The sequence below is a fragment of the Eptatretus burgeri genome, chromosome 5 (genome assembly GCF_056783735.1).
Source record: "Eptatretus burgeri isolate ZD-2024b chromosome 5, Ebu_testis_v1, whole genome shotgun sequence".
Lineage (NCBI taxonomy): Eukaryota > Metazoa > Chordata > Myxini > Myxiniformes > Myxinidae > Eptatretus > Eptatretus burgeri.
The window spans coordinates 33,314,139-33,340,232 of NC_140965.1; the positions used below are offsets into that span (position 1 = coordinate 33,314,139).

Below are 26,094 nucleotides of genomic sequence, written 5' to 3' on the forward strand. Positions count from 1 at the left end.
ATATGATCCATGCATGTCATAGTCGAAGAATAAACTGACCGTTGCTCACTGAATGCCTCAAATTGCTTCCGCTTTGATCAATTGAAGTGAAAGGTTAACACAATGGAAAAGGTGCTTGCTGCAGAATTAGAACTGCAGTGACGTTTCAGATACAACATGATATTGGACCCCCAAAGCCCAAAATTGTCAACATCCAACAAACCTTGAAGAGGATATGTTTCATCAAATTAAACCTCTCCACAAAAAGTCGAAAGTACTGCAAAATCAAGGAATGATGCATGAAGTTGGGGAAGTTCCGTGGGATGGGGAAGTCACTAAAGCACATCATCTCCTTGGAAGTGTTGATCACCAACGATCGATACACACTTGCTCGTTCTTCCTCCGCTCCTTCCTGCAGAATGAAGTGGTCCACACTTGGTCAAACTTGGGAGGAAAAAAAACACTGAATAGAAGAACCATGAGTGTTGCATCATTCTTATCTATGCAATACTAGACTCGGTGGGGTAATGGTTGGAACATCCGCTCTGAGTCTGGGAAGTTGGAAATTCAAACCACAGCTGAGTCAAACCAAACACAAACTGTTTGAGTGATTAATTTTTCATTATCCAATATGAAAATATGGTATTTTTTTCCAGGTAAACTAAATAAAATGTAAGATGTTTCTTATTACGCTCACCGAAGAATTCGGAGAATTAATAGAAAAAGAATGTTGTTTTTTTTCTAGACAGGCACACAAAGAAAAGAAAAAAAAGAATGAAAAAAAAAGGCAAGAAAAAAAGAATAATTTTCACAATTGGTGCGACTACTCATGTAGAATGTTTCAATTATAATTATGACGTCACAGGTCACGTGGTGTGGCAGCCATATTTAAAAAACGGAAAAACTTTGGACCTCAATCTGAAACTACACCAAGGAAAAAAATTGAAACTTGGCAGTATAACTTGGAACATACTCGTGGGGAATGAGGGTGATTTTTTTTAATGATGTCATAGGTGCCCTCGTTATGATGTCATAATTGCATATGTAGAACGCCACATCCAATCAGTATGAAAACTTTTAAGGGTCATCTAGGGATAAAATGGTCCAGAGTAACAAAAAATCATGACTTCACCAGTCACGTGATTCGGCAGCTATATTGTTAAAAAAAAACATTCAAAAATCTTCTTCTGGACAAATCGCCTTTACAAATTGAGGGGAATCTTCACACAAGTGTTCCCCAAGCAATGGGTGCACAAGTGGCACATAGCAAGTACTCCTCATGGGGAATGAGTGGCATTTTTATGACGTCATAGGTGCCTTCGTTATGACGTAATAATGGCATCTGTAGAATGCTACATTCGATCAGTATAAAAAATTTTGAGGGTCATCTTGGGATAAAAAGTTCCACATATTTTTTTTGATGAAGTCGTTGGTCACGTGATTCAGCAGCCATCTTTTTTAACCTTCAAAAACCTTCTTCTTTGAAATGGCTGAAAGATCAAGGTAAAACTTTACACATATGTCCGCCTATCCATGAGGAACAAAAGCGTCACACATCTGATGTCATACATCACATGGTTTGGCAGCCAGGTTGGATTTACTCTGAATCCTATAAAAAATACACCACTCAAAATAAATCCTGGTGAGAGTTTGCAATCTCTGATTGCTCTTTTTCTTGTGTATTGTAAAGGAGTTCTCCACCTTTTATACCACAAACTACATATTGTGAAAAAGCTCAGATTATAAACTAATTTGTCACACACAAAATGAACATTACTCCACTCAGTTTTATAATGGATTGGTAAAAACAAATAATTATGTCCACCACCGAAAGTGAAGGAGGTTACGTTTTTACCATTGTCTGTTTTTGTCTGTTTGTTTGTTTGCAGGATATCTCAAAAAGTTGTGGATGGATTCGGACGAAACTCGGACATGTTGCAAGAAAGAATTGATTCAATTTTGGTGAAGATCTGAATCCAGATCAGGACCTGATAATTTTTAAGTGATTCTTCACGATTGAGAGAAAGGGCGAAACCGATATAGAGCAGGATATCTCAAAAAGTTGTGGACGCATTTGGACGAAACTTGATGGACAGATTGGGTGTGTGACAAAGACGAATTGATTCGATTTTGGTGAAGATCTGGCTTCTAGAATTTTTTTAAGTGATTCTTCACCATTGAGAGAGAGGGCCAAAACGATATATAGCACGATCTCTCAAAAATATATTGGGCACAATATGTTCTTGTGGATCAGGCATTGCATGGTGGAGGTATGCGCTTTACCGAGTGACCTTCTAGTTCTACATGTTTTCATATCACTGGACAAGCTGTCCGTCAATATTACCACATTCATCAACATCTAAAGGATCACCAGACACACTGCTTTTTGAAAACTCTGAATTATTTCCTGAAAACTCCAAAACATTTGCTGCTGTATCATCGCTTGAATTTCCCCTGTTTTATAAATCACTTATACACTCTAGATCTCACCATTTCTTTTAAAATGCAAATGAAATCACTCCACAAGCAATAATTAATTTTGCCCAATAAACATTGACCGAAGAAACAAGCGAGAATGTAACAAATTCTAAACCAATTATTGCAAGCCATGCTAAACATACCCACATGCCTTCAAATAGGAACAAACAATGCCGATTGTTGAACAATAACGCAGACCACAATCGTGGCCGACAGCACATTCCTGTGTGGCTGAAATCGTGGCCAACAACAAGCATACAGTTCAAAATAGTACGTGCGGCTTCCTTGCTTGACAATCAGCATTGCAAAGGATAAGACTATGGACAATCCCCTGCCGTTGGCATCAATGGGAAGGAGGAAATTCCTCCTTAGAAAATGCCCCCACTGAGTGTGTTGAGAAATGTGGCGGCCATTGTTGTGGCATCACCGATACCCAGAGTACCCTTGGAAGTTATGGCACTTCTCCCAAGCTCAGTGGCTGTGTTTGTCTTAGCGAAGAGTCCAGTGTTTTGTCTCGTGTATTTATCTGTATGTCCGTGTGTGTGTGTGTGTGTGTGTGTGTGTGTGTGTGTGTGTGTGTGTGTGTGTGTGTGTGTGTGTGTGTGTGTGTGTGTGTGTGTGTAGTACTCCACTGCAAGCCTTACATCCTGTAAATAAATAAATGCTTAATCGTATGTTTGTTGGAGGGTTACTGCAAACTATGAATGCATTTTATCTTGGCCTCAAATGAGTGTCCTGGCTGCACGGTGCAACATGCCCCATTTACATCGATATGCATTACAGTATTATGATAAAAGCTGTGATTGTGACATTTAAATTGAGGTCAAGTATTCTTCTGCATTTACTTTAAAATTTTCACATTATCAATGTGCATTTTCATGACATCACATCAGATATGCAACACCCCAATCACAACAAAGGAGCTACAAGTGGAGGCTGTCAGAGGTTCAGTGAAGATTTTGAAAAGAGCCCTTGGAACCAGGTGATGAGAATGAAACTTCACAGTTTGTTTCATGAATCATGATCCTTTACAAATAAATAGGAGGTGGAGATTTTGAATTCTGGGAGAACTTCCTCCCACCTCCTGAAACCCACAAATGGAGATAACAACCAACGACAGAAATTACTCCAATATTGTGTGTGACGTCGATCGACTGCAGACATGTCTTATCATTCACCAAATCGGACAATTTGGATCTCGTCTTGGGATGTTGCACTATTCTCAATTAGAGCCACTTGTTGTTGATCAGGAGACTGTGGCTGTACCTGGTGAATGCAAATGTGCCTCTCTTAGCCATCCCAGACATGTTCAATTGCATTTAAGTCTGGAAATCGTGACAGGCAGTCCATGTGAGTGATGTGGTCCTGAAGTGCAGCGTTGACTATGAACATGGTGTGGACAAGTATCGTTATCGATAAAAATGAAGTACAGACGTTGCTGTTGGGCCAAATGGATGACTGTAGGTGTAATGGTATCATTCCTGCGTCTGAAACACCTCTGCCACCCCTTTGAATAATGAAAAGATCAGTTAATCAGCAAACAAGAATACCAACCCCAACCATCAGGCTTCTCACACCAAACCGACAATACTGCTTGATGGCACGATTCGAAAAATGCTGCCTGTAATGTTTTGTTGTAATTAATCCATGTGCTGTGTGCTGTGCAGACGTGTGACCGATCACCAACTGTAACATTATATGGAAAGATTCCTTGCAATAAACAGGAACAAAATATCAATGTCTATCCCACTCTCTACATATATAGTGTGGTGGTTTTTGAAAGACCCTGGGGAGTTACATTCAACACATAAAAGAACCCTGGTGTTTAGATATTTCCAAAGTGAATCTGTTTAGTTTGCTTACCCATCCCAACATATCAGGGATAGAGATGTGTGTTGTGATTACAGTAAGAACCTTCTCCATCGTTCTGTTCCTCATTCCCAAACATTCATTCTCCAACTCTGCATCCAAACCCTCATTTTCCAACTCCATATCCAAATACTCGTTCTTAAACACCAATTCTGAAACACCCATCCTCAAACCCTCATTTTCCGACACTCGTGCTCGAACCTCCATTTTCATGCTTCATTTCTAAACCATACTCTCAAAACACTTCACCTCACCTCACCAGTGTTTTGACCAAATAATCTCCATTCCAGCATTGCAATTGTCATAAATCCTTCCAGTCATCACGGATCGAGCAAAGCGTTCCCAAATCACCACACCTCCATGCTCCGGAGGATGAATCTCAGCTGCTGGATTGCAATGCGTGACAGCCATTCAGTGTTGAATACCAAAAAAGCAGGCAAGATTGGAGACAGTCCAGGGACAATAAAACCCCCTGACAGAGTAGTTTGTAGGGAGTTCATTTGCAGTACAGTTCGGGAGGAGAGAGCAGTCCAAGAACGGTGCAAAGCAGTATGGCGCTTAGGGCTGAGTTTTGAGTCAAGATCCTGAGGGAGTTCACGTCCTGAGGGAGACTACACCTGGTTGGGTTGACCAGGCTTCCAGAGCGCCAAACAGAATGAGAAAGCGCCAAGCAGGATGGGTGTTCCTAGCAGAGCGCAAAGCACCAAATGAAAAACAAGATGCTCCGAGTGGAATGAATGCAAAGGTGCCAAGTAGGACACTTCCCAAAGCACCAAACGGGACAGGTGCTGACCAGTCATGGCAGAACTCTTCTTACACATCTTTCGCGCACGCACGCACGCACGCACGCACGCACGCACACACGCACCATAAACTCTTGCATCTTCCAGCGCATCCACCTCATTGAGTCGCACTTTTGTCCCAACAGTTATTTTCAGAGCTCGCTTCACACAGTATCGCTTGACAGTGTACCCTCCCAACTGCAACTCTCACTCACCTGCATCTACAACTCATTGGGACCCACCAGGGTCAGCCTGCATCTGTCCCAGGAGGGCCAGCATGTAAACGTTCCCTGCTGGGTAAGACGGCTAAATAAATGGGAATGGCGAATTCGGCTGTGGTATCTCTGCGAAATGGTTCATGTGCATGTTCGGTGTGTGGAAGCCACGCAGTGTGAGAATGAGCATGGTGAAAACCACATGCGAGGTATCTCGTGTGTGTGTGTGTGTGTGTGTGTGTGTGTTCGGGGTGCAAAAGGTCACGAGGTGGGTGTGTACACCAATGGTGTGTGAAAGGTTGCGAGGCGGCCCGTATACATGTGGAGTTTGTGGAGGTCTCACAGCACGAGCAGTGGGCATGGCGAACGTGGCTGGTTTCTCCGTGGGGGAAACCCCGGACCCCAGCGCATCAAAATGAACGAGGGAGAAATTTGGAACCCACATGGGGCACTAATAAATTTGTGTCCACATGGTAGCTGTAGAAGTGCACTTCCTTTTTCGTCGTTTTTACAATCAATCTGCTTGAATGTGGGCATTCATAAGAATTGTAGTCTCAGTTAATCACTGCATGTGTTTTTTTCCTAATTATTAAATATTAATTGATTCATCTTGATGCAACTCATATTAGAACTTGTAATCAAATGTAATAATCTGTCTTTCTCTTTTAATAAGTTCTTATTTTGTACTGGAGATGAGAACCTACAACCATTTGGCTCCAGAGAAACATGATTCACTTGCTGCTTTGCTGTATGTCTTGAGAACGTAACCCCAAATACTCGCTCCCTCTTCTCCTTCTCTGTTCTTAGATTTTTCATTCATGTGCTTGCCATTTGTGTTGATATGCCTTTGTAAAGGAATTATGTCATGTTTGACAATGATAGCTTGGTACATTACCTGTCCAGAATTGCCCTGCTCGTTGTTGGACTGCTATTCGAGACCCTTGCTCGCTTTACTGTTGTCCGCCTGCGCAATTTCTTTTTTCTGACCGGGGCGATAAGAAGCGCTCTCTGGGTTTTCTCCCTTGTCTCGATAAATCCTTCACATTACTCGAGCCGGCCTAGCCGAGGTCAGATGTGGGTCATTATGACCCGACTCCCCTCCATTCCTGTCCAGTTTATTTGTGACAAGGTTCACACGTACCCTCCTGCACGCTGTGCACTCTGGTCCTCTCCTCCGCCCCCAAGAAACTCCCCACTCCTTTTCCTGGGTTCCATATATAGATGATTTCCTGAAAGCTCTGATTAGTGGAGACCATTGCATGACTGCTTCATCAATGATCCTTCGTTCCTTAATTACGTATTGGAGATTCTCTGTTGATGTGCTTTACCTTGAGGGGACAATTGAGTTTCTGGAGTTCCACAACATAGCACAGGAGTATGAGTCTGAGAAGGGAGGGGGGGGGGGGTTAGCATTGGCCTCAGAAAGGGAGATTAGCATTAGCTTTGCATTAGCCTCAGAAGGGGAGATTAGCATTAGGTCAGTTCAGGACTTAGTCGGTTAGATACGGTTAACTGGTCATGAGTATGTAGCTAGTTTAGCGAAGTCGAGTTAAAAGGAATGTGATCAGTTTCAGCAATGACGGGGTGAGAACAAGTTAGAGGTAATGTAGTTAGAGTGGTGCAAGAAGGGATGAAAGTGGAAAATGGAATGAATTCAGGACATTGGCCCGGGATAGAATGAAAGGCATGAATGGTGGTGCGAAGGAATGACTGGGAGGCATTTCCACCCACACTCGGGGATAGTTGAATGTTAGCTCGTTGGATCCAGTCAAATTGACAACGGATGTCATTGTGCGGTTGGTGCAATGTGTGGAAAATTTTGGTTTGCTGCGTGCAACGAGAATTCATGGGAAGGGAGTGTGGCTCGTGAGAGAGGTGAGTATAGCTGTGAAGAGCACCCTGGGTGCTGGGAGCATTCCGGCCAGAAGGAGGCCATAAACTCAGAGGGGAAGGCCAAACTTATGGGCCTGGGCTTAGGGAGAGGACCTGAAGCACCAATTGCCAGCGAGAGCAAAGGAAGGAATGCCGGAAGAGCTCCTCTCACAATTTGGAATGGAGCAGGTAAGCTCGGTGGAGGCCTCAGCATCCTCGGGATGCCATGTGGGAGTATATGCAGGTGGGCAGATCTGCAGATGGAGTCACACTGCCCAGCCAGGAGATTGTGCTGAAGTATGGATGAAAAACTGAGGGCCAAGCCCGAACCAGTATGAAAGGCAATGCGCAGGATGACAGGAGGCTTTTGTGCAGCAGTGGAATGGAAAAAAAAATTCGCCAAGTATGTTGGTCTGTGGCATTTGTCTGTCTGTCTGTCTGTCTGTGTATCACATGATTTTTGGCCACAGTTTTCAAGCAATCATTCTCAATTTTTGTTGGTGTTCGTAGATGACCAGCCAAGGCCAGCAACGCATGATTTTGGTGAAGATCTGAATCCGGATCCGGACATGAGAATTTTTGAAGTGATTCTTCACCATTGAGAGATGGGACCAAAAACGATGTACAGCACGATATCTCAAAAAGTTGTGGACGAATTACGACAAAACTTGGTGGATGAGTTGGTTGGGTGACAAGAACAAGCCGAGTAGATTTTGGTTAAGGTCCGGATTCAGATCCAACCTCACCAGTGTGATACAAAATGTAAACTGTTCAGCCTTGTGGAGGTATGCACTCTACCGAGTGCCATTCCGTTTTGCCAAGTGTCACTATGAGTGATTTTTATCTTGCCAAAACGAAGTTTTTGCAAGATATGTTCGTCAGCTTGAATGTTTTTTTTTTGTTTTTTTTTGTCTGTAATCACGTAAAAAAATTCTGCAGAGCCCAGTTATCATTGGAAATTTTTGTAACTTCGCAAATCAGAGGCCTATAGAGGTCCCTTTCAGCGCACAAAATTTTGAAGGTCAAGGTCAAAGGTCAAGGTCACTGTCGCAAATTAGGGGAGTCGACGAAACCCTTATTTTTTGAGTAATTTTAATCTAATCGTCTCCAAACTTTATGGGAATGTAGTATATGGCCTGCTGCTCAGCTGATTAGTTTTTGGTGGCGATTGGCCTTGACCTTCATGGTTAGCGCCTGAGGTCAAACATATTTGACCCCAAGGTCAAATTTTCAAGTTTTAGGAACCATATCGTGTAGTACCTCAAATTGAACACCTCGATGAGTGCTTTCTGGATATGTCAAGCTTGAGACATTGTGACGTCATTTGGTGATATTCTCGTAGGCAGATATTCCTCAAGGAGTCGCTCCTGGTGGATTGCAGCTCTGTTCACCTCAGTGTGACCTTAAAGAAGTCACACGTAGTCACCTTTTGGCAAGATACGGGTCACCCTGCGGGTGCCATTGGTTTATTTATTTGTTTGTCTTTTTGTCTGTTTGCACAGAATGTGAGTAGGAGTATTAATTACATATGACACCTATATACCTTTGACCTTTTGAGAGCCAAAAGACCCCTAAAACACCTTAGAACCGGAAGACCCTTGAATAGCCATAAGACCCTTAGACTGCCAAGACATTTTAGAACCCTTAGGCCCTTAATAACCTGAAAACCCCAAAGACATTTAAGACTCTTTACATCCTCAAGATGCTTTAAGAACCCTGAGACTATTTAAGTCCCTTAATACCCCCAATATGGTTTAGAACCCAAAGACCCTTCAGAACCCTGAGATACTTAAGACCCCGAAGAACATGTGGACCCTGTTACATCCTTTAGAACCATTAGACCCCCAAGACCCTTTAGATCCTGTTAGACATTTAAGAACCCTAAACCCTGTATACCTCATTCGACCCTTTACAACCCCTCAGATCCTTAATACCTCTTAGACTCCTTTTTACCCTTTAGGAACTCCCCACCTTTTAGACCTTTCAGTAACCTTTATTCCTTTCGACAATTTTAACCATTTAGACCTTAAATTACACCATTTAGATCCTGACCTTGAAAGACCCTCAAGACCATTTCAACACAATTCGACTTTTTCACACCTTTATACCTTTCAGCCTTGAGACATTCAGACCATTAGACCTTAACAACTTTTCAGACCTTTGAGCTTTACACATTTAAAACTAAACCATTTCGACTGTTCATTTGTAATCAGTAACCTTTCATTTATTACATTTTTCCATTTATTTGCCACACAAAAGTCCTGAGAGGATCTGCAATCTCTGATTGCTCTCTTTAGTTATCCATTGCTGTTATTACCTCAACAGCTTTCTCAAACTTCTGTCCTCTTATCGCAACTCTCTCTCTCTTCCTCATATGTAGTGACTTAAATTGTCATCATGCTTGTTGTCTGGGTGTGGGTGCCTCCCTCACCTTCCATGGCTCTTCAGCAAAAGACATCTGCGACTCATTGGAACTGACATAATCTGTCAACTTCCCAACCAAGATCTCAACCAATGGTAGTCCATCTCTTCTGGATCTGAATTTGACCAATTTCCCAGAAAACGTCTGCTGTTCTTTCTTTGCTCCAATCGGTTCATCTGACCACATGCTTGTCAAAGTAAGAATCTCTCTGGCTGTTATTGAAGAACCACTTCAGCATCGTTGAGTCTGGAATTTCACTCAGGCCAACTGGCAAGGTCTTCAAGCAGCCATCAAACTTCAAGACTGGTCTCCCATCTCTATTTCCTCCAACATCAACTCATCCTGGGAATTATTTCAAAGAAATTTGCTCTCTCTCTCTCATGCACAGATTTATCCCATATCATTTTTCAGTTGTCCTACCCTTTCTCCCACCAATGGTACACTGAAGCTTGTGATGTAGTCTGTGGGCTTATGTAAAAAAAAAAGCAAAATTTTGGGTAGATTCTTGGCACCCGTGTTTAAACACATCTATAAACTTCACTGATTCAGAAAAAAGGATGCCAGTTTTTCTATTTGCTTTTCGGGCCTCCATTTTGAATATCAAAATGGCTGCCGTTTTTACCCTATATGGATGATTTTTCGCTATTTAACGTTATTTTGAACATAAAATTCAAAGTGTGTGCAAATAGAGTTTGGGTACCAAATGCATTGTAGTTGAGACAACTGTTCATCTGAACTCTGTTTGCATGGATATCAACAGGTTTGATGTTAATGTCAAGAAATATTGGTATGAATGTGACACTTATTACTGGTATCTGACGAATATTTTCTGCTTGCAATATGATGCATATCCACTGTGAACCAAATAACTTACTGCTTTATTTCAGAAGACCAAAAATGCACAGTGGACATCCCATCCTATAAAATACTTAAGGCATTGAAATTTATGGCAAATTGTTAATTTCAGTTCTGGTTACGATTCCAGATGAACCATGGCATCCTGTGGACAACCATCATGTAAGAAGCGTGCAACTGAACCTTCCATTGACTTTCGAATCTGCTTGTTGTGTCAAGGAGACAAGTTCACTGACATTGAAGGTGTTCATCAGCTGGAGCATCTGCGACTACCAGAACTGGAATAATACCAATCATTGTTGGACTGTATAAGCAAGAGGGCTCAATATCAAAACCCTGAGTATGTTCGTTTGCATCAACAACTGAGTGGCATATCTGGAAAAGAACTGAACAACCAACATGCAGTGTGGCACAAATCATGTCATGGTAAAGCAACACACAAGCAACGCATTGAGAGAGACAAAGATAGATATGACAAAGCAGTTTTATCTCAAGAATCAAGTGTATTGTCATACAGCAAAGTCGGTGGTCGCCCTCCCGCATCACAAACATCTAACACCCCAAAGCAAGCAACTCCTGCATCTACCAGCACACTAACAAGATCTCGTTACCCTCCATTCCAAAAGGAACACTGTTTCTTCTGTCAAAACGAGAAGATTTGTGGTGGTAAGACAGAATGCCTTATTACTTGTCGAAGTGTCGATATTGGAGTGTCAATCCAAAACATAGTTGATGTTAGCGGGAATGAACAATGGAAAGTAAACCTGGCAAACATCATAACTGATGGCGACTTTCTTTCAAGGGACATTAAATATCACAAAAATTGCCATACTATTAACTGGCACAAGTACATACAAGCCAAAGAAAGAGTCAGCAACAGAGATCATCAGGCAGAAAATACAGTGGAATTTATTTCTGCAGAGATTGAGTTCAGTGCTGAATTGCAGGAATCTATAGATCAAGGAAGCATCCCACTACAGACAAGAGCACAGTGATAAAGCTTCTGGAAGATCTGGTGGCCAATGGCACAGTTCAAGCTTCTGCACAACCTGCCGAGTTTGAAGAGGGATCTGAGACATGTCTTGTAGTTGATGGAATGGGAGTGGTACAGAAATTAATGGCAGTCAAAAATTTGAAGACTTGCAAAGAACTTGCAACATCCTTTGTCACACTCATTGACTCAAAGGCTCGTGGATATTGTCAAGTGTGAGTTATATTTGATAATTACACCAAGAATGCATCACTGAAGGAGCAGACTAGAGAGTGGCAGAAAGGCAAGCTGAAGGGAACTAAATGCTACATTGTTCAAGACTCAACAGGCATCAAAGACAAAAAGATGTTTCTCACCAGCAGCAGCACAAAGGATTTACTAACTCTCCACCTTTCCCATCAGCTCATCCACTACACTACCATCAAGGTTATGACTGCAACATGGAAAGAGGTCATGACGAATTATGAAGTTGAAACAATGACCGGTGTCAGCACACAGGAAGAGGCGGACACTCTTATAATTTATCATGCTGTAGAAGTTGCGAGCAATGAAATGAATGTCCACATATATTCACAAGACACTGATGTGCTACTTTTGGCTCTACGAAGAAACCACTACATGGCAACCATTCTGCACTAATCATGGGCACAAGCGAAACATGACGGAAAGTCTTCCTACAGCCTATATATGACAAGCTTGGCCCAGAGAAATCAGCAGCTTTGATCAACTGGCTTGCTCTCACAGGCTGTGATATCACAGGACATATCCAAGGGAAGGGAAAGAAGGGGTGCTTTACAACTTTCCTGAAGGTAAGCCCCACCATTCTGAGAGCACTAGCTGACCTCGGCGAAGGGGCTGAGCCATCTGAAGAAGTTCTTCGTGGTTGTGAAGAGTTCTTTGCTCTCTTTTCTCTCCAGTTGGAGTCCACTTTGGGCAAGCAAAGATGCTGAGATGGTTTTTGTTCAAGCAGCTCACAGATGAACAAGGAGTTGACAAACTGCCACCGACTCAGGAAGCATGGATTGAACATATATGCCATGGCCATGTCCAGTGTAATATCTGGCACCAGGATATGGTATTGAACCAAACTTTTCTTGACCCTTTGTCCTTGGGGTGGCGAAACGAAGACAAAAAGCTACTGATTGTTCTTTCTCAGGTTGCACCAGCTCCAGTCTCAGTGCTGCAGTTCGTCAGGTGTAACTGTGAGAAATCAAAGTGTTCAAGAAGGTGCTCATGCAGAGGAAACAGTGTGGTCTATACCGAACTTTGCAAATGTGGTGGGGAAGGTGACAGCTGAATGAACACAACACCACCAAGGATTGGCGAAGGTCTAGAAGATGATTGAAGCAATGACAACTATAAATGTTTAATCAGTAACATTGACACTCCTGATTCATACATGTAGCATTTTCATCCCTTTGAAAAAAAACTTCTCCATCTTCTAATTGTAAATGGTCATAGTTCATGAACTGGTCATCATTTGCGTTACAGGGTCAAAATATTCAATTTTTCAGTTTTCTCTGTGTTGATAGACATCACCAAGCTACATGCACTTGTGTGAAAAAAATAAGCAAAAACCACTAAAGAACGGCGAATATGGTATTTTTAATTATGAACTTTAATGGATAATGCATTACAAGGAAAACACATTTTCGCATTTATCTCGAATTCACCCTTTCTGAGTAAATTGGATGTGGATCAGTTATCCTTTGGCCGTTTTGGACAATTCAAGTGCCAAATTAATCCTGAGAATCTGCTAGATACATAACTATGTAAAGATATTGTTACAGGCCGGGGGTCGGCCGCCAACCGACCGCTCTGAACGGAGCCGCAAGTCGAGTCGGCCCGACCGATCGCCCGGAATATAGATCGCCGCCCGGATAACTCCGAGCGACGGGTCCTTGTACAAGAACTGAAATATGCCAATCGGCAGATCACGTGGGGGAGGGTCGATTGCCAATCTTCAATGTACCTAAATACCCACGTGATCCAACTTCCGGGGTATTCCACCCTCAACGGATCCCGTACGGAACAAACCGCCGAGGCGAGCTTGTCCGTGCGCGATTCCGAGCAGCGTAATCGCCGAGAACCGTCGGTCCAAATGTCCCCCTATTACGGCAAACCAACGGCTTTCTAACTCCCAACACACGAAATGTTGTCAATGAGGGAATGGACGAAACGAGCAGGTTTACATTTACACAAGGACATTTATTATAATGAAACATGTATGCAATTAAACAAGCAACAAAAGCACGACAAAAGAACAACAACCGTCTATAAGCAATTATTAATGTACAGTCACTTATACAGTTTTACTTACGGGACTCGGCGCCACAAACATTCATTTGAAAGAAAAGCAGGAAAAAGACCCCCATCAAAGGCAATGGGGTCAGACTGGACCTCTAGGGTCTTTAGGGCGTGGGACTTGGCAGACCGAACGAGTCCCACGAGACCGTTGCAGGTTACCTGCACCCTCGTGGTCTCTGGCTTGGGCGACCCGCGACGTCCCGTCCCCACAGCAGCTCGCGTAGCCGCGGTCGAGCTCGGGCCTTCCGTGTGGCAGGCGAGCTCTCTCCGGCTCTCTCCACACGAACGCGCTTGGGCAACCCGCAATGCTCCTTCCCCACGACAGCTAGCGTAGCCGCGGTCGAGCTCGGGCCTTCCGTGTGGCAGGCGAGCTCTCTCCGGCTCTCTCCACACGAACGCGCTTGGGCGACCCGCAATGCTCCTTCCCCACGACAGCTAGCGTAGCCGCGGTCGAGCTCGGGCCTTCCGTGTGGCAGGCGAGCTCTCTCCGGTTCTCTCCACACGAACGCGCGGTTTGCGCGACACAGCAGGCAAGGCTGCGCCTCCCGCTCGCGTCTCCTTCGCGACGCCCGGACTTCCACGCAGCTCCTTGGCTTCTGGCTTCCTCCCGACTCCCCCAACTGCCGAAACAAAAAGCTTACTCCTCCCACGGGACTCAGCACATGAACTCTGCCACGGGACTCCCACGAACTCTCTAGGGACTCTTTTCACGGGACTTTCACTAACTCAGCCCACGAACTCTTTTCACGACTTTTTAACTCTGCCCACGAGACTCCCACGGGACTCTTTACGAACTCCTTCTGAACAAAGAAAAGATGTCCTCTTTATCCTTTGCAAACCCTCCCCCACACCCGGCGTGACTCATGCTCTCGTGATCCACCCCTCCTCAACCACGGGTGGGAGGGAGTTGTTGACGTCACCGCAGGGTTCTTCTTCCTCTTCGCAGATGAGGGGGAGGGACGTCTCCATTGTTTGCTCCCTAACTATTAAATCGATCCGCAGCGCATCTAATCAATTTCAAAACATTTAAACAATGGAAGGTGAGCTATCTAGGGAACATATCTAGGGAACTTATCGACATAGCTGACTAAGGGAACCTATATGTTGTGTGCAATTGAATTCCAAATTCGTAACAATATTTACTAGATCTCTTTTAGGAGTTTGTACATATTGGTCAGGGTTTGCTGAATAATAACGAGTTGAATAATCAATTTTGCATCATGCAACAGCAAGTCCCAAGTGTCACTCACCTAAAAATAACAAAATAGATTAGATTAAAGCTTATTGATTGAAATAAATTCAGTTTATTCCAAATTTGACTCACCACATCCGCCACCTCCGCTGCCTCTGCCTGTTTACTCCACCCCTGACTTGTATCACTTATTTGCCTGTTACACAAAAACTATTGCATATTTTTTTATTTCTGTTTTTTACGCATTAAACTAGACAAAATTACCTTTCTTCTCATACTAAGATATCTAGATATCTGTGGTTTTTCTGGTCTGTAGTCAAAGTGGAAAGTAGATGTTTTGAAAAACATGTAACAACTCCGCCTTTTTAGGGTGACCAGTTCATGAACTACGACCATAACCGCCCAAATAAATTTATATTGAATTACATGCTTTATATTATTTCTGTTAAATGTTTTGGAGCATTGGCAAAGTGTTCCAATCATAAATATGTTGTTATTATTGGAATCCTGTGCCAAAACATATGATTAGACACCAAAAAAATCCTCTTATGTCTCGACATTGGTTCAAAAGTAATGGCATTTTACATCGAAAACCTCCAAAATCAGGCGGCCATCTTGAATTTGTCCCAATATTTGGAGTATTTCTAGTGCTCTTAGTTTGCTTCTAATGAATCTTTGTCCCCTTTATATGAGTTTAGATAAAATAAAATAAATATTGTATGACATTTGAATGAATAGTTATGGTTAATTTGCAATGTTATTTTTAAAAGAAGATTTTCGGCAGTGGCCATTTTGAAATTCAAAATGGAGGCCCTAAATGTTAATGGGAAAACTGGCACCCTTTATTTTCTAAACCAGTGAAGTTTCTGTATATGTTTAGACATGGGTGCCACGAATCTACGCCAAAAATGACAAATCCAGAAAATGTTACATAAGCCCACGGACTATTGAGGCAGTTGTCCTCAAACAACTTGCCTTTGCCTCATGGAATGCAAATCCAACTGAAGGCAATCTCAGTTCCTTCCATAAAGCTCAGAAAAAAGTGTGTGTCTACCCTGAGAAGAGCCAGAAAACAACATCTTTCTAATCTCAAGTCTAAACTCTGAAACCTATCTCCCTCCTCCAAATCCTGATGACATCGAGTCAAGTCTGTTTCTGGTGTATGTTCACGCTCCATCCCTTCCATGAGCTCAAATGGCCGCACAGCTGACACTGCACATGAAATGGCTGAATGCCAAAACTCCGTGTTTGCTTCTAAATATTGTGTCCCAAACCCATTGCTTTCTGTTCCCACCTTACCCGCTCGCACCCAACTGTCCCTGGACTATGTGTCCTTTTCTTCAGATAAGGTGGTGAGCTTGCTGTCAAAACTCGACTCTGATTCTGCAAACGATCCAGACGGCATCAGCCCACATGTCCTAAAAATCTGCTCTGCTGCTCTTGCTCACCCTCTCTCATTTGCTCAAGGTCATCTGCCTTCTGCTTGGAAATCAGCAAACATGACTGACCTGCATAAAAGGTGCAAAAACAGGTTCTTGCAACTACAGACCAATCAGCCTTCTCCCAATCATCAGCAAGGTTATGGAATCTATCATCACTTCCGACATTAAATCCTTCCTTTTCTCCAATGCTCTGATTTCCTATCATCAATTGGGATTCAGACGAGGTCACTCTCCCCTCGACTTTCTGCTCCTGCTTTCCCAATAATGGATTGAGGTCCTCAATGCCAAACTTGATATCAGAGCCAAATACCCAAGACATATTGTGTCCTTTTGACATGGTCTGGCACCCTACCCTGCTCACAAAACTCTCTTCCTATGGTATCCAAGGCCATCTCCACTCATGCCTCATAGACCTCCTCTGTCACAGTCAATGTGTGTCCCTTAATGGAATTCTCTCACCCCCTCTTTCTGTCGAGGCTGGATTTCCTCAAGGCAGCGTTCTGGGCCCTGTTCTTTTTCTGGTTTTCATCAATGATCTCTCTGACCCTCTGGAAAATCCTCTTTATCACTGATGATGACTACACCCTCTGCCGTACCATCTGTCGTCCCTCAGATCGGCAAGCAGCAGCCTCTTCACTCTCTGCAGATCTGGACAAAATTACAAGCTGGTCCAACACGTGGAACATCTCTTTCAATCCTGACAAATCTCACACTCTCACTCCGTCTCTCCGTCCAAAAGGACCATCTGGAACCCCCACCCTCTCCCCACCATCTACATTCTCAACAATCCTCTTGAAGAAGTCCTTTCATTCAAACTTTTGGGCCTCACAATCTGCCATAATCTTTCCTGGGAAACCACATTTCCAAACTGGCCTCCAAAGCCAGTCACCAATTGGGCTTCTTCCATTATGCAATGTCTTTCCTTAGCACACCGAACCTCCTGACCACATACAAATCTTTCATCCACAGACTGAGGGAGCATTGCACTGCCCTCTAAGTTGGTGCTCCTGCCTCAACTTTTTCGGCTTCACGCTGTGGAAACCAAGGTATTTAAGATCAACGGTATCTCCCACGATGAGGCTGACTCTTTGGGTCTCTTGCTCTCTCTCACTGCAGACAGGTTGGTGGTCTTTCTTTCTTCTATGGTCTCTCCTCCGGCTCCCCCCCTCCCCCCAATCTGTCTACGATCTGTCCCGCCCATATTTCCGCAGGGTGCTCAAGGTCCGCCAGCAACCACCTTCTGGTGAAACTACCAAAATCGAGAATCACTGCGCACCTTCACCCTTTCATTCCTCTTTTTTCCCGCCTTTGAAATAAACTCCCACACTCTCTTCCATCCCACTCTTCCATCCAGGCCTTCAAAACAGCTGTTCACCACCATCTCTTCTTTTCCCCCATCCAAAACCACGATCTTTTCTATCCCCTCTTAATCCACCCCAAACCCACCTCCTCCAAATTCCCTGCTTTCCATCCTGAAAGTCCCACCAGTGTCCATCTTGTTTACCCTGTGTATCTTGCCCCATCCCTCTCCTTTCCACAGATCTCCTTATGTGCCTATTCCCCACTGTTTTGTGCTTCCCTATCCTGTCCCTCTTGTCTCCTGCTCCCCTTGTTATACGTTCTGTGTGTTAGCTTATATACGAGCCTTGACATTGTTGAGTAAAAAAAATAAAAAAGTCAACAGTTCTGTATGCAGCAAATTTTGTCATAAATTTCAAGACAATCGTGCATAATTTGTCCTTGTGCTTCCAAGCCTGTTACAATTCCATATGAATTGCTCTTTTTTGTATACATGGTCAAGGAAGGCTCATGGAACAGTGAGAACCTCCATGAAGCAAATTAATTATTTGGCTGCGTTGTAATCATAAAAGTAATAATTAAATAAGTTTGCATAAGACTATTGCATTTCTGTGTTGTGCCTGGTGTTGGCTTAATAGTTAGGGTGGTGGGCTTGGGATCCAAGGATCCTCAGTTCAAATCCCGCATGGCTGTTGAATTAATACCAGGTGGGGTTGACTCGGTCTGTCATCCTTCCGAGGTTGGCAAAATGAATGCCAGCATGCTGGAATACTGTGTCGGAGTGGCGACCCGTCCAGGATTGTGCCCAATAGCCAAGGAGACTGCTTTGGTAGCACCAATGCTCTGCACAGAGTATGGTCCCAATGGATGGATAGATGACTATGCCTGTCATCTTTCTGAGGTCGGCAAAATGAGTACCACCTTGCTGGCACCCTGTGTTGAAGTGGCGACCCGTCCAGGATTGTGCCCAATAGCCCAGGAGACTGCTTAGGCAGCACCAACGCTCTGTTCAGAGTATGGCCCCAATGGATGGATGGATTGCTGTTTTGACTGAGTGTCGAGACACAACTTTGGGTTGTAGGTCCATTGATGTTGAGTAGTCTTCTGATGTGGACCTGTGACTGGGGTTGTGGATCCACGGTTCGGAGAGGTTCTGGGCAGAAAGGATCGAAACCTCGATGAAAAACGATGTCGAGCTGATGATCCAGGCAGTTGGGAAATCAGTAAATTGGTTATAAGTTGAGGTTGCAACTTCAAATAGCTTTTGTAAGTACTTACCAGTACATAATATATCTGTGTTTGTGTGTTTGTGTGTGGGTCTATGCGTATGTGTGTTTATGTATATGTATACGTGTGTATGTATATGTGTGTATATGTACATGTATATGTATACATATTTCTGTGTGTATGTATATGTGTATATGTATATGTGTATATGTATATGTGTGTATACGTATATGCATATATATATATATATATATATATATATATATATATATATATGTTTGAGTATGTATATGTGTGTATATGTATATGTATATGTACATGTGTGTATGTATATGAGTGTATATGTATATGTATATGTGTGTTTATGTCTGTGTGTATACGTACATGTGTGTATATGTGTATGTGTGTGTATATGTGTGTACAGTATATGTATATGAGTAGGGTGAATATACTGATTCTGGCTCACTTTTCCACATGTAAATGAATGGGTGATTTTCAGCGATTCATTTTTTTTCCCCTAAAAAGTAAACCCCCTTTTTATTCCAAGGTATATTTATTTGTCAGGTCAGGTATGGGAACATGTGCCAGAACAGCGTGTCGCTGCGTCCACTTTCCGCCGGTACTCCAGGGGCCTCCGTCTGGCCATCCGCTAGGCAGATGCCAGGCCCATCCCCATCTCCTTGAGATGGTGGTCAACCTGCTGCAACCATGAGGCACGTGGTCGGCCCACTGGCCTCCTCCACTCATGAGACTCCCTCGCTGAGAGAATCTGGTGAGCAGGATCAGCATCAGGAAAACGAGCCACATGTCCATACAGCCGCAACTGACACTCACAGACTATGCAGGTAACAAATCTCATCCGAGTCTCTCTCAGCAACCGCTCATTGGACAAAAAATCCGACCAGCGATAGCCAAGGATTCTCCAAAGAGACCTGGTACCAAAGGAATTAAGTGTCCATCTCAGATCCTTGGTCAGAGTCCAAGTCTCGCATCCATAGAGCAAGACTGGAAGTACCACGGACCTGAAGACTTGGACTTTCGTCCTCCCGCACAGGTACCGGCAGTGCCACACCCCATGATCCAGTGAATCCATGACTCCCCAGGCCCGACCCAGACGTCTATTGACCTCTGACTCACAGCCAGCAGAGACATGAATATCACTGCCAAGGTAAGTGAATCTCTCCACGACCTCAACATCCTCACCACAAACAAACACAGACAGGACAGCAGCTTCCAAGATGTCACCGAAAGCCTGGATCTTAGTTTTGACCCAAGAAATCCGTAATCCCAGCGGCTCCGACTCCTCATTCAGCACCTCGAGGGCCTCCAAAAGGATATCTAAAGTCTCCGCAAAGATGAATGCATCATCTGCAAAATCAAAGTCCGAGATCTTGACATTCCCAAACGATGCACTGCAGCTTGATCTCTCCGACATCCTCCCTAAAATCCGTGCTGAAAAGTGTGGGGGCCAATACACACCCCTGACGAACTCCAGTAACAACTGGAAATAAGTCAGAGATGGTACCACCACACTTCACAGCACTCTCAGTACCAGAGTAGAGTTCAGACAGAGATCGATCAGTTTTGGAGGCACCTCACGAAGACCAAGAATCCTCCAGAGGACATCCCGATTCACTGAATCGAACGATTTCCAGAGATCAACATAGGCTGCAAGCAGCCCCTGCCGAAACTCTCCTCTGCGTTCGGTGAGGACACGAAGAGCAAGGATACGGTCAATCGTTGACCTCTTTGGTGTAAAGCCTGACTGCTCTGGACGCTGGTGCTCAAGCAGATGGTGGCGAACCCAATCAAGAATTATCCGAGCAAAGACCTTGCCCGGCACTGAGAGCAGCGTCACCCCTCGGTAGTTGTTGCAGTCTTGGCGATCACCCTTCCCTTTCCAGAGAGGAACAACAAGGCCCCTCTTCCAATCAGTTGGGATGATGCCTGTGTTCCAGGCAGAGTACAAAACTGCATGCAATGACACGAGTGCAGCATTTCCACCAGCCTTGATAAGTTCAGCATGGATGCCACAGATCCCTGGAGCTTTGCCCCGTTTGAACTGGTTCACCGCAGCCTGAGTTTCCACAAGCGAAGGTGGACCACAGTTGATTTGAGGGTCAGCAACAGGGATTGGAACACCCTTGACGTCCAAGTCGACAGCTGGGGGATCAGCCTGGTACAACCGCTCAAAGTAACCGGCCCAGCGGGCCTTCACTTCAGACTCCTCTGTCAAGAGCCTACCATTCTCTGCTCTAACTGCAGTGCTCCGAGGGATGGGCTTGGATGAACGCAATGCGCGAATTCCTCTGTAAGCGGGACGAGAATCACCTGTCCACAGGTGATGCTCTACCCCCTCACAGATTCCTCGCACATAGGCCTCCTTGTCCACCCTCAGTGCACATACAGTTTTACGCCTCAGCTCCCTGAACAGCTCAGCTCTGCCATTCAGCCTGGCCCTGCGACTCTGGTCAATGGTATCCAGTGTCCCCTGAGAGACAAAATTCTTCTTTGCCCTGCGGTGAGTTCCAAGACATCCAACGGTAACTTCAAGGAAGGTGGTCTTGAAGGCACTCCACAACTCTTCAGGACCCCCCAAAGCACCCAGACCCCCCAAGTGTCCCTGAGCTTGCCAACATCCAGCCTAGGCTGGGATGGTACCATTCTCCAGGATTTAAGGTGCAGCTTTAGAGTTGCTACAACAAGCCTGTGGTCAGTATTGAGGAACTGAGCACTCCAGTAGACCCTGCAGTTCTGGATCATTCTCCAGCGACCATCAATGAGGACATGGTCAACCTCCTTTGCCGCACCGCCAGCATTGGAGTACCAAGTCCAGCGATGAGCTTGTGGGCACTGAAACCATGAACCAGCCACCCTAAGTCCATGACTTCTTGCAATGTCAAGGAACTTAGTGCTATTCTGGTTCATAGTTCCTGACCCATGGGGACCAACACACACCTCATAACCATCCCTATCAAGACCATACAGTTTTGTATCCACTTCCCGGATTATAACTAAACTTGTCATTTTTCTCGGTTATATTAAATAAGGTATTATAAGTTTCCATGGACAATAAAGATGCCTCATATTCTTTTGTTGGGTCAAGTTGTAGTGGGTATGGGAATGAAGATGTGTGGTCGCTTGTTGTGAAATTAAAACTCAGGATTGTGCTTCTCATCTTATTTAATATGAGATAAAATGTCTTTATATTGAGATTTATTAATTATTTTCATGTTCATCAACTGGTCTAAAATGGCTGATGCTTCATTAAAACAATTGTTATTTCTAGCCTTCTTACTACGTAACAACAATAACAGTCTATTAACTCATTGTGATGGGTCATTTGGAAGAAAACTAATACCTGAACCAAGGATACTTAAAGCTTGAATAATGTGTTTCTCCTCATTTTTCCTACTTTTACCAGAAATACTAACCCTATAATTTAGAGTGTTCAGCAGACCACTATATACTCTATCATCATTATTTTTCATATCCAATGGTTTATCAATATACTTTTATTCATCCCTCACAGTTGGACCTTGTCTTCCATCTTTTGTGAGAAGAAACATTAATCTCGGAGTTAGTTTAACTGGGGGTTGAGCAGAACCCAATAACTTTAATTCATCATTAAATATCAATACCTTTTCTTGAACAAGATGAAATATTGCTGGTTGTTCTGTTGGAATGAGTCCTGCTTTGGTTTTTGAATCCGCTGAATATTCATTGTTTTGAAGAGCATTCACAATATAATCAGGGGGTCGATTAATCTCTTCCAGTTGTTGAAATAAACCTTCATCATCATATTCTAATTCTCCTAAATGCTCTCATTCTTCCTCCATCATTTGATCAAAATCTTTTAACATTTGAAGTTTTTTAGGAGTATATTCTACTGTGGGAACTGTGGAAACATCTTTCATTTTTTTCTTGGGAAGTTTTTAAAAGTGGTTTAAAAAATTTCTCTTGTTTTCTTTCAAATGCTTCTTCGCCCGTTAGTTTCTGTCTGCGTTTCTTCTTTATGTCTTCCTGTTGTTTTACAACTTTTGAAACCAACTCTTGATGTTCCTCAAATCTTCTTGCTCTTTCTTTCGCATCCATTTATTTATTGGAAAATATCATTTAATGAATTGTAAAGATCAACAGGGAAATTTTCCTTTTCTTCATCATCCAAGTAGATGTGTTCAAATAAATCCTTTTCTTTAAATATTTCATCAAATTCTTTATTAACATTAATACGAGTTGTAATTTCTTCTTCACTAATACTTGCATCTCTGCTTTTCATACGTTTGCGTTGAGTTTCTTCATCAACATAAAAACCGAATGATAAAATCTTCACTCCGCTCAGATGTTTAATAATTTGTCTCGTTCCTTCTGGATTAGTTTCCAATATCCCAAGACCACCAGATTTTAGTTTCTTTAACTCACTCTTGCAATGTGAATATTTTGTTGTACAAAGAGAAACCTCCTCAAATATTTGACCTTCATTCCTCAATCGCATATGTTCCTCCACTGAAATATAGTGATAATCTTCACCTTTTACTTCTCCAGGTCTTATTGCTCAAGTTGTTGTTGATGCAATGCGTATCACGGGGTGTTTTTTGAGTAAATTTACAATATTCTCATTTGTACTAAACAAGAACCTTGATTTATGAAAGTTTTTTTCCAGAAGCAGATTTACCCACAAGATTTCTAATAATAGTTGTCATTTATATATAAAATTGTTTATAAAATAAATAAATATATCCCTTAATATCTCATCTTGTTTCACAACAATGTATTTATATTTTTCAGTCGTGTGCTTCAAATAATCCCCAAATTCCTTTTTACTACATAATGTAGAACAATTATCTCTCCAAAAATTATTTATATCTATTGAATTTAACTTGAATAAAATAAAAGTATTAGCATTGTTTCTGATGGAACGACGAGGAAGTTGAAAGTATGATTGACTAAGATAAATACAATTACAAGAAGAATGTCTCCCTCTTGTGTAGTAGCTGTCCATTACCGTTTGGTTTCTCTCATTAAGACAATCATCAAAGATAACGAGGTTCTTTTTTGATTTATCCAAATCTTGGGGAGACGGTATATCATCCGTATTTTCACTAAGAAAACAAGTCATCGGTTTTGATTTCTTTTTACATCTCTGTGTATCACAAAACAGTTGAATTATATCTTCAATGTTATAATCATTTAGGTTTTTTTTGAAGTTTAAATAAACCGATTATATCTTCTTTTTGAAGACCAGCATTAAAACCTTGCGAGAGTAGTTGATACTCTGGTTGAAAACTCGACTTTGTGAAAATTATTAAATTATCATAATCTAAAAAGTTGGGAGTCAGGAGCATCTTCAAAAGTAAGCAGGTTTTTCCACATCCGCTTGAACCAACTATGAGACATCTTAATGAATTTCGAAGATTTTTATGATTGTTAAATTTTCTTATTTTCTCAAATGGGTAAAAAATCATTCATTTCTATATTTGGAAAACAGGTTATTTAATTTATTATTGGCTTTTTTAGAAACTATATTTTATCCTAAGTTCAGGTTTAATTTCAAGAAAATCCATTATTTTATTTATGCAATATCTTGTGTTGATATTTCCCCGAAAATCACATCCATGAATAATATATAACAACAATCCTTTGAACATTTCTCTAATACGTCCATTTTCTTCCCTTGTAAGGAAAGGTGTGTTATCACCCTCATACTTTACATTCATTTCTCTAATCAATTTTGTAAAGCAATTCATTTTTGGTGTAAATCTAAAATAATTATTTTCCTTTTTAAATTTTTTATTATCATTAATTAGAAGATAATCACAGAATATACATTGTTTATCGGCTTTTGACTCTGTGTTTAATCCCTCTCTTTCACATGCAGGACAATTCTCAAATTTGTCATGTGGAGAATCAGGGAAGTTTAGCTTATTTATAAAGTAAAACTTTACTTTCAGTTGCATATTGACTCATATTTAATAATATTACCATCGATATCTACATACTTTTTTTCATCACCAGATTCAACTACAACATTTTTTATATTAAAGGTAATTTTAAAATGATTCTTAACTACTATTGAATGAAATGTCATTTCACCTGATATATTAACATCCTTTATTTCATCAGGATTTACATCTTTAGGGTTGTTGAAAAAAATACAAATTTCTCCTTGCATATTACAGATGGTCTTATCTTTTCTTTCTAAAGCTTCATCCATAAGGTTTTTGTTTTTTGATACTTTTTCTTGTTTCATTGCTTTTTCTAGTTTTGAATATATTACCAGAAGGTGAGGAGAAACTTTTGTTAGAGATACTTAAATTGATGTTCTCCCAGGTATACTAAAAGCCCTTCCACTGAAGGAAATTGAATAACTCATCTTATCCACCATAATTGTTTTTATCCAATAGTTGTTATATTTATCTTTGTTCAATTTTACATCCTTGACATATTTCTCAGTATCTTTTACAAATGAAGAGTTTGATTGAAACTTGTCTTTTGTGTCTTGAAACATTGTATTTATTAAGTGAAAAAAGTTGGAGGATAAAATGGTTTTAAGCACAGATTAACCTATTAATTAAACGAAATTTTCATCAACAAAATTTTAGTTTAAGCAAAGTTTTATTTTATAAATATGGTGAATACAACGTACTGCGATGTTTGTAATCACGAATATAAATGTTATAAAAAACACCTTCAAACCAACAAACATACATTTAATCTATTTCATCAAATATCTCCTTGAGTTGGAAAGAAAACATTGTGATATCTGCTCAAAGGATGTTTTGAAGAGTAGTTATAATAGACATCTTCAATCACAAAAACACAAGAAAAATGAGTTTAAAGTAAAGGGAGACTATTATATTGAAAACACTGATGGGGCATTTAAAGGGAATGTAAAAATAAGGATTTTTCAATTTGGAGAACCCGGTCCATCATCAATAGCTGAATCAATTGAAATAGTGAAACCTGATGTTGAAAAAGTTATTAGAAAGACATTAAAAGAAATGAAAACTTTAAAGTTTTATATGGGCGTGAAAATGAATATGAAAAGACAAGATGAAGAACAAACTCCTTATATGAGAACAGATCTTCATTTTATAACATCATTTCAAGATTTTTTGAATAGTGGGGTTTATGAAGAACTATCAAGACAAGAGGAGGATGTTG

General features: G+C 41.9%; 2 protein-coding genes across 7 annotated transcripts in view; one reads left to right on the forward strand and one right to left on the reverse strand.

Moving 5' to 3' along the window:
• The window catches only part of LOC147026190 (flavin-containing monooxygenase 5-like), a 66,881-nt gene that overhangs the window by 29,200 nt on the left and 11,587 nt on the right, over nucleotides 1-26,094 (reverse strand). Inside the window, exons 1-2 of one of the 6 annotated variants that reach the window (XM_085881345.1) lie at nucleotides 5,324-5,479; nucleotides 203-391 (exon numbers count right to left, since the gene is read on the reverse strand). In XM_085881345.1, coding sequence (XP_085737471.1) covers nucleotides 203-391; nucleotides 5,324-5,329 — 195 coding nt within the window. In that variant the 5' untranslated portion in view covers nucleotides 5,330-5,479. Of the gene's footprint in view, nucleotides 1-202; nucleotides 392-4,575; nucleotides 5,073-5,323; nucleotides 5,480-26,094 lie in introns of those variants that run through there. The other 5 variants (XM_085881342.1, XM_085881346.1, XM_085881344.1 and 2 more) reach the window with 5 other exon arrangements.
• LOC147026191 (flavin-containing monooxygenase 5-like) overlaps nucleotides 5,278-26,094 on the forward strand; it is a 187,298-nt gene continuing 166,481 nt past the window's right edge. Inside the window, exon 1 of the mRNA XM_085881350.1 lies at nucleotides 5,278-5,405. The gene's annotated coding sequence lies outside the window, so the exon portion shown is untranslated. The remainder of the gene's footprint in view (nucleotides 5,406-26,094) is intronic.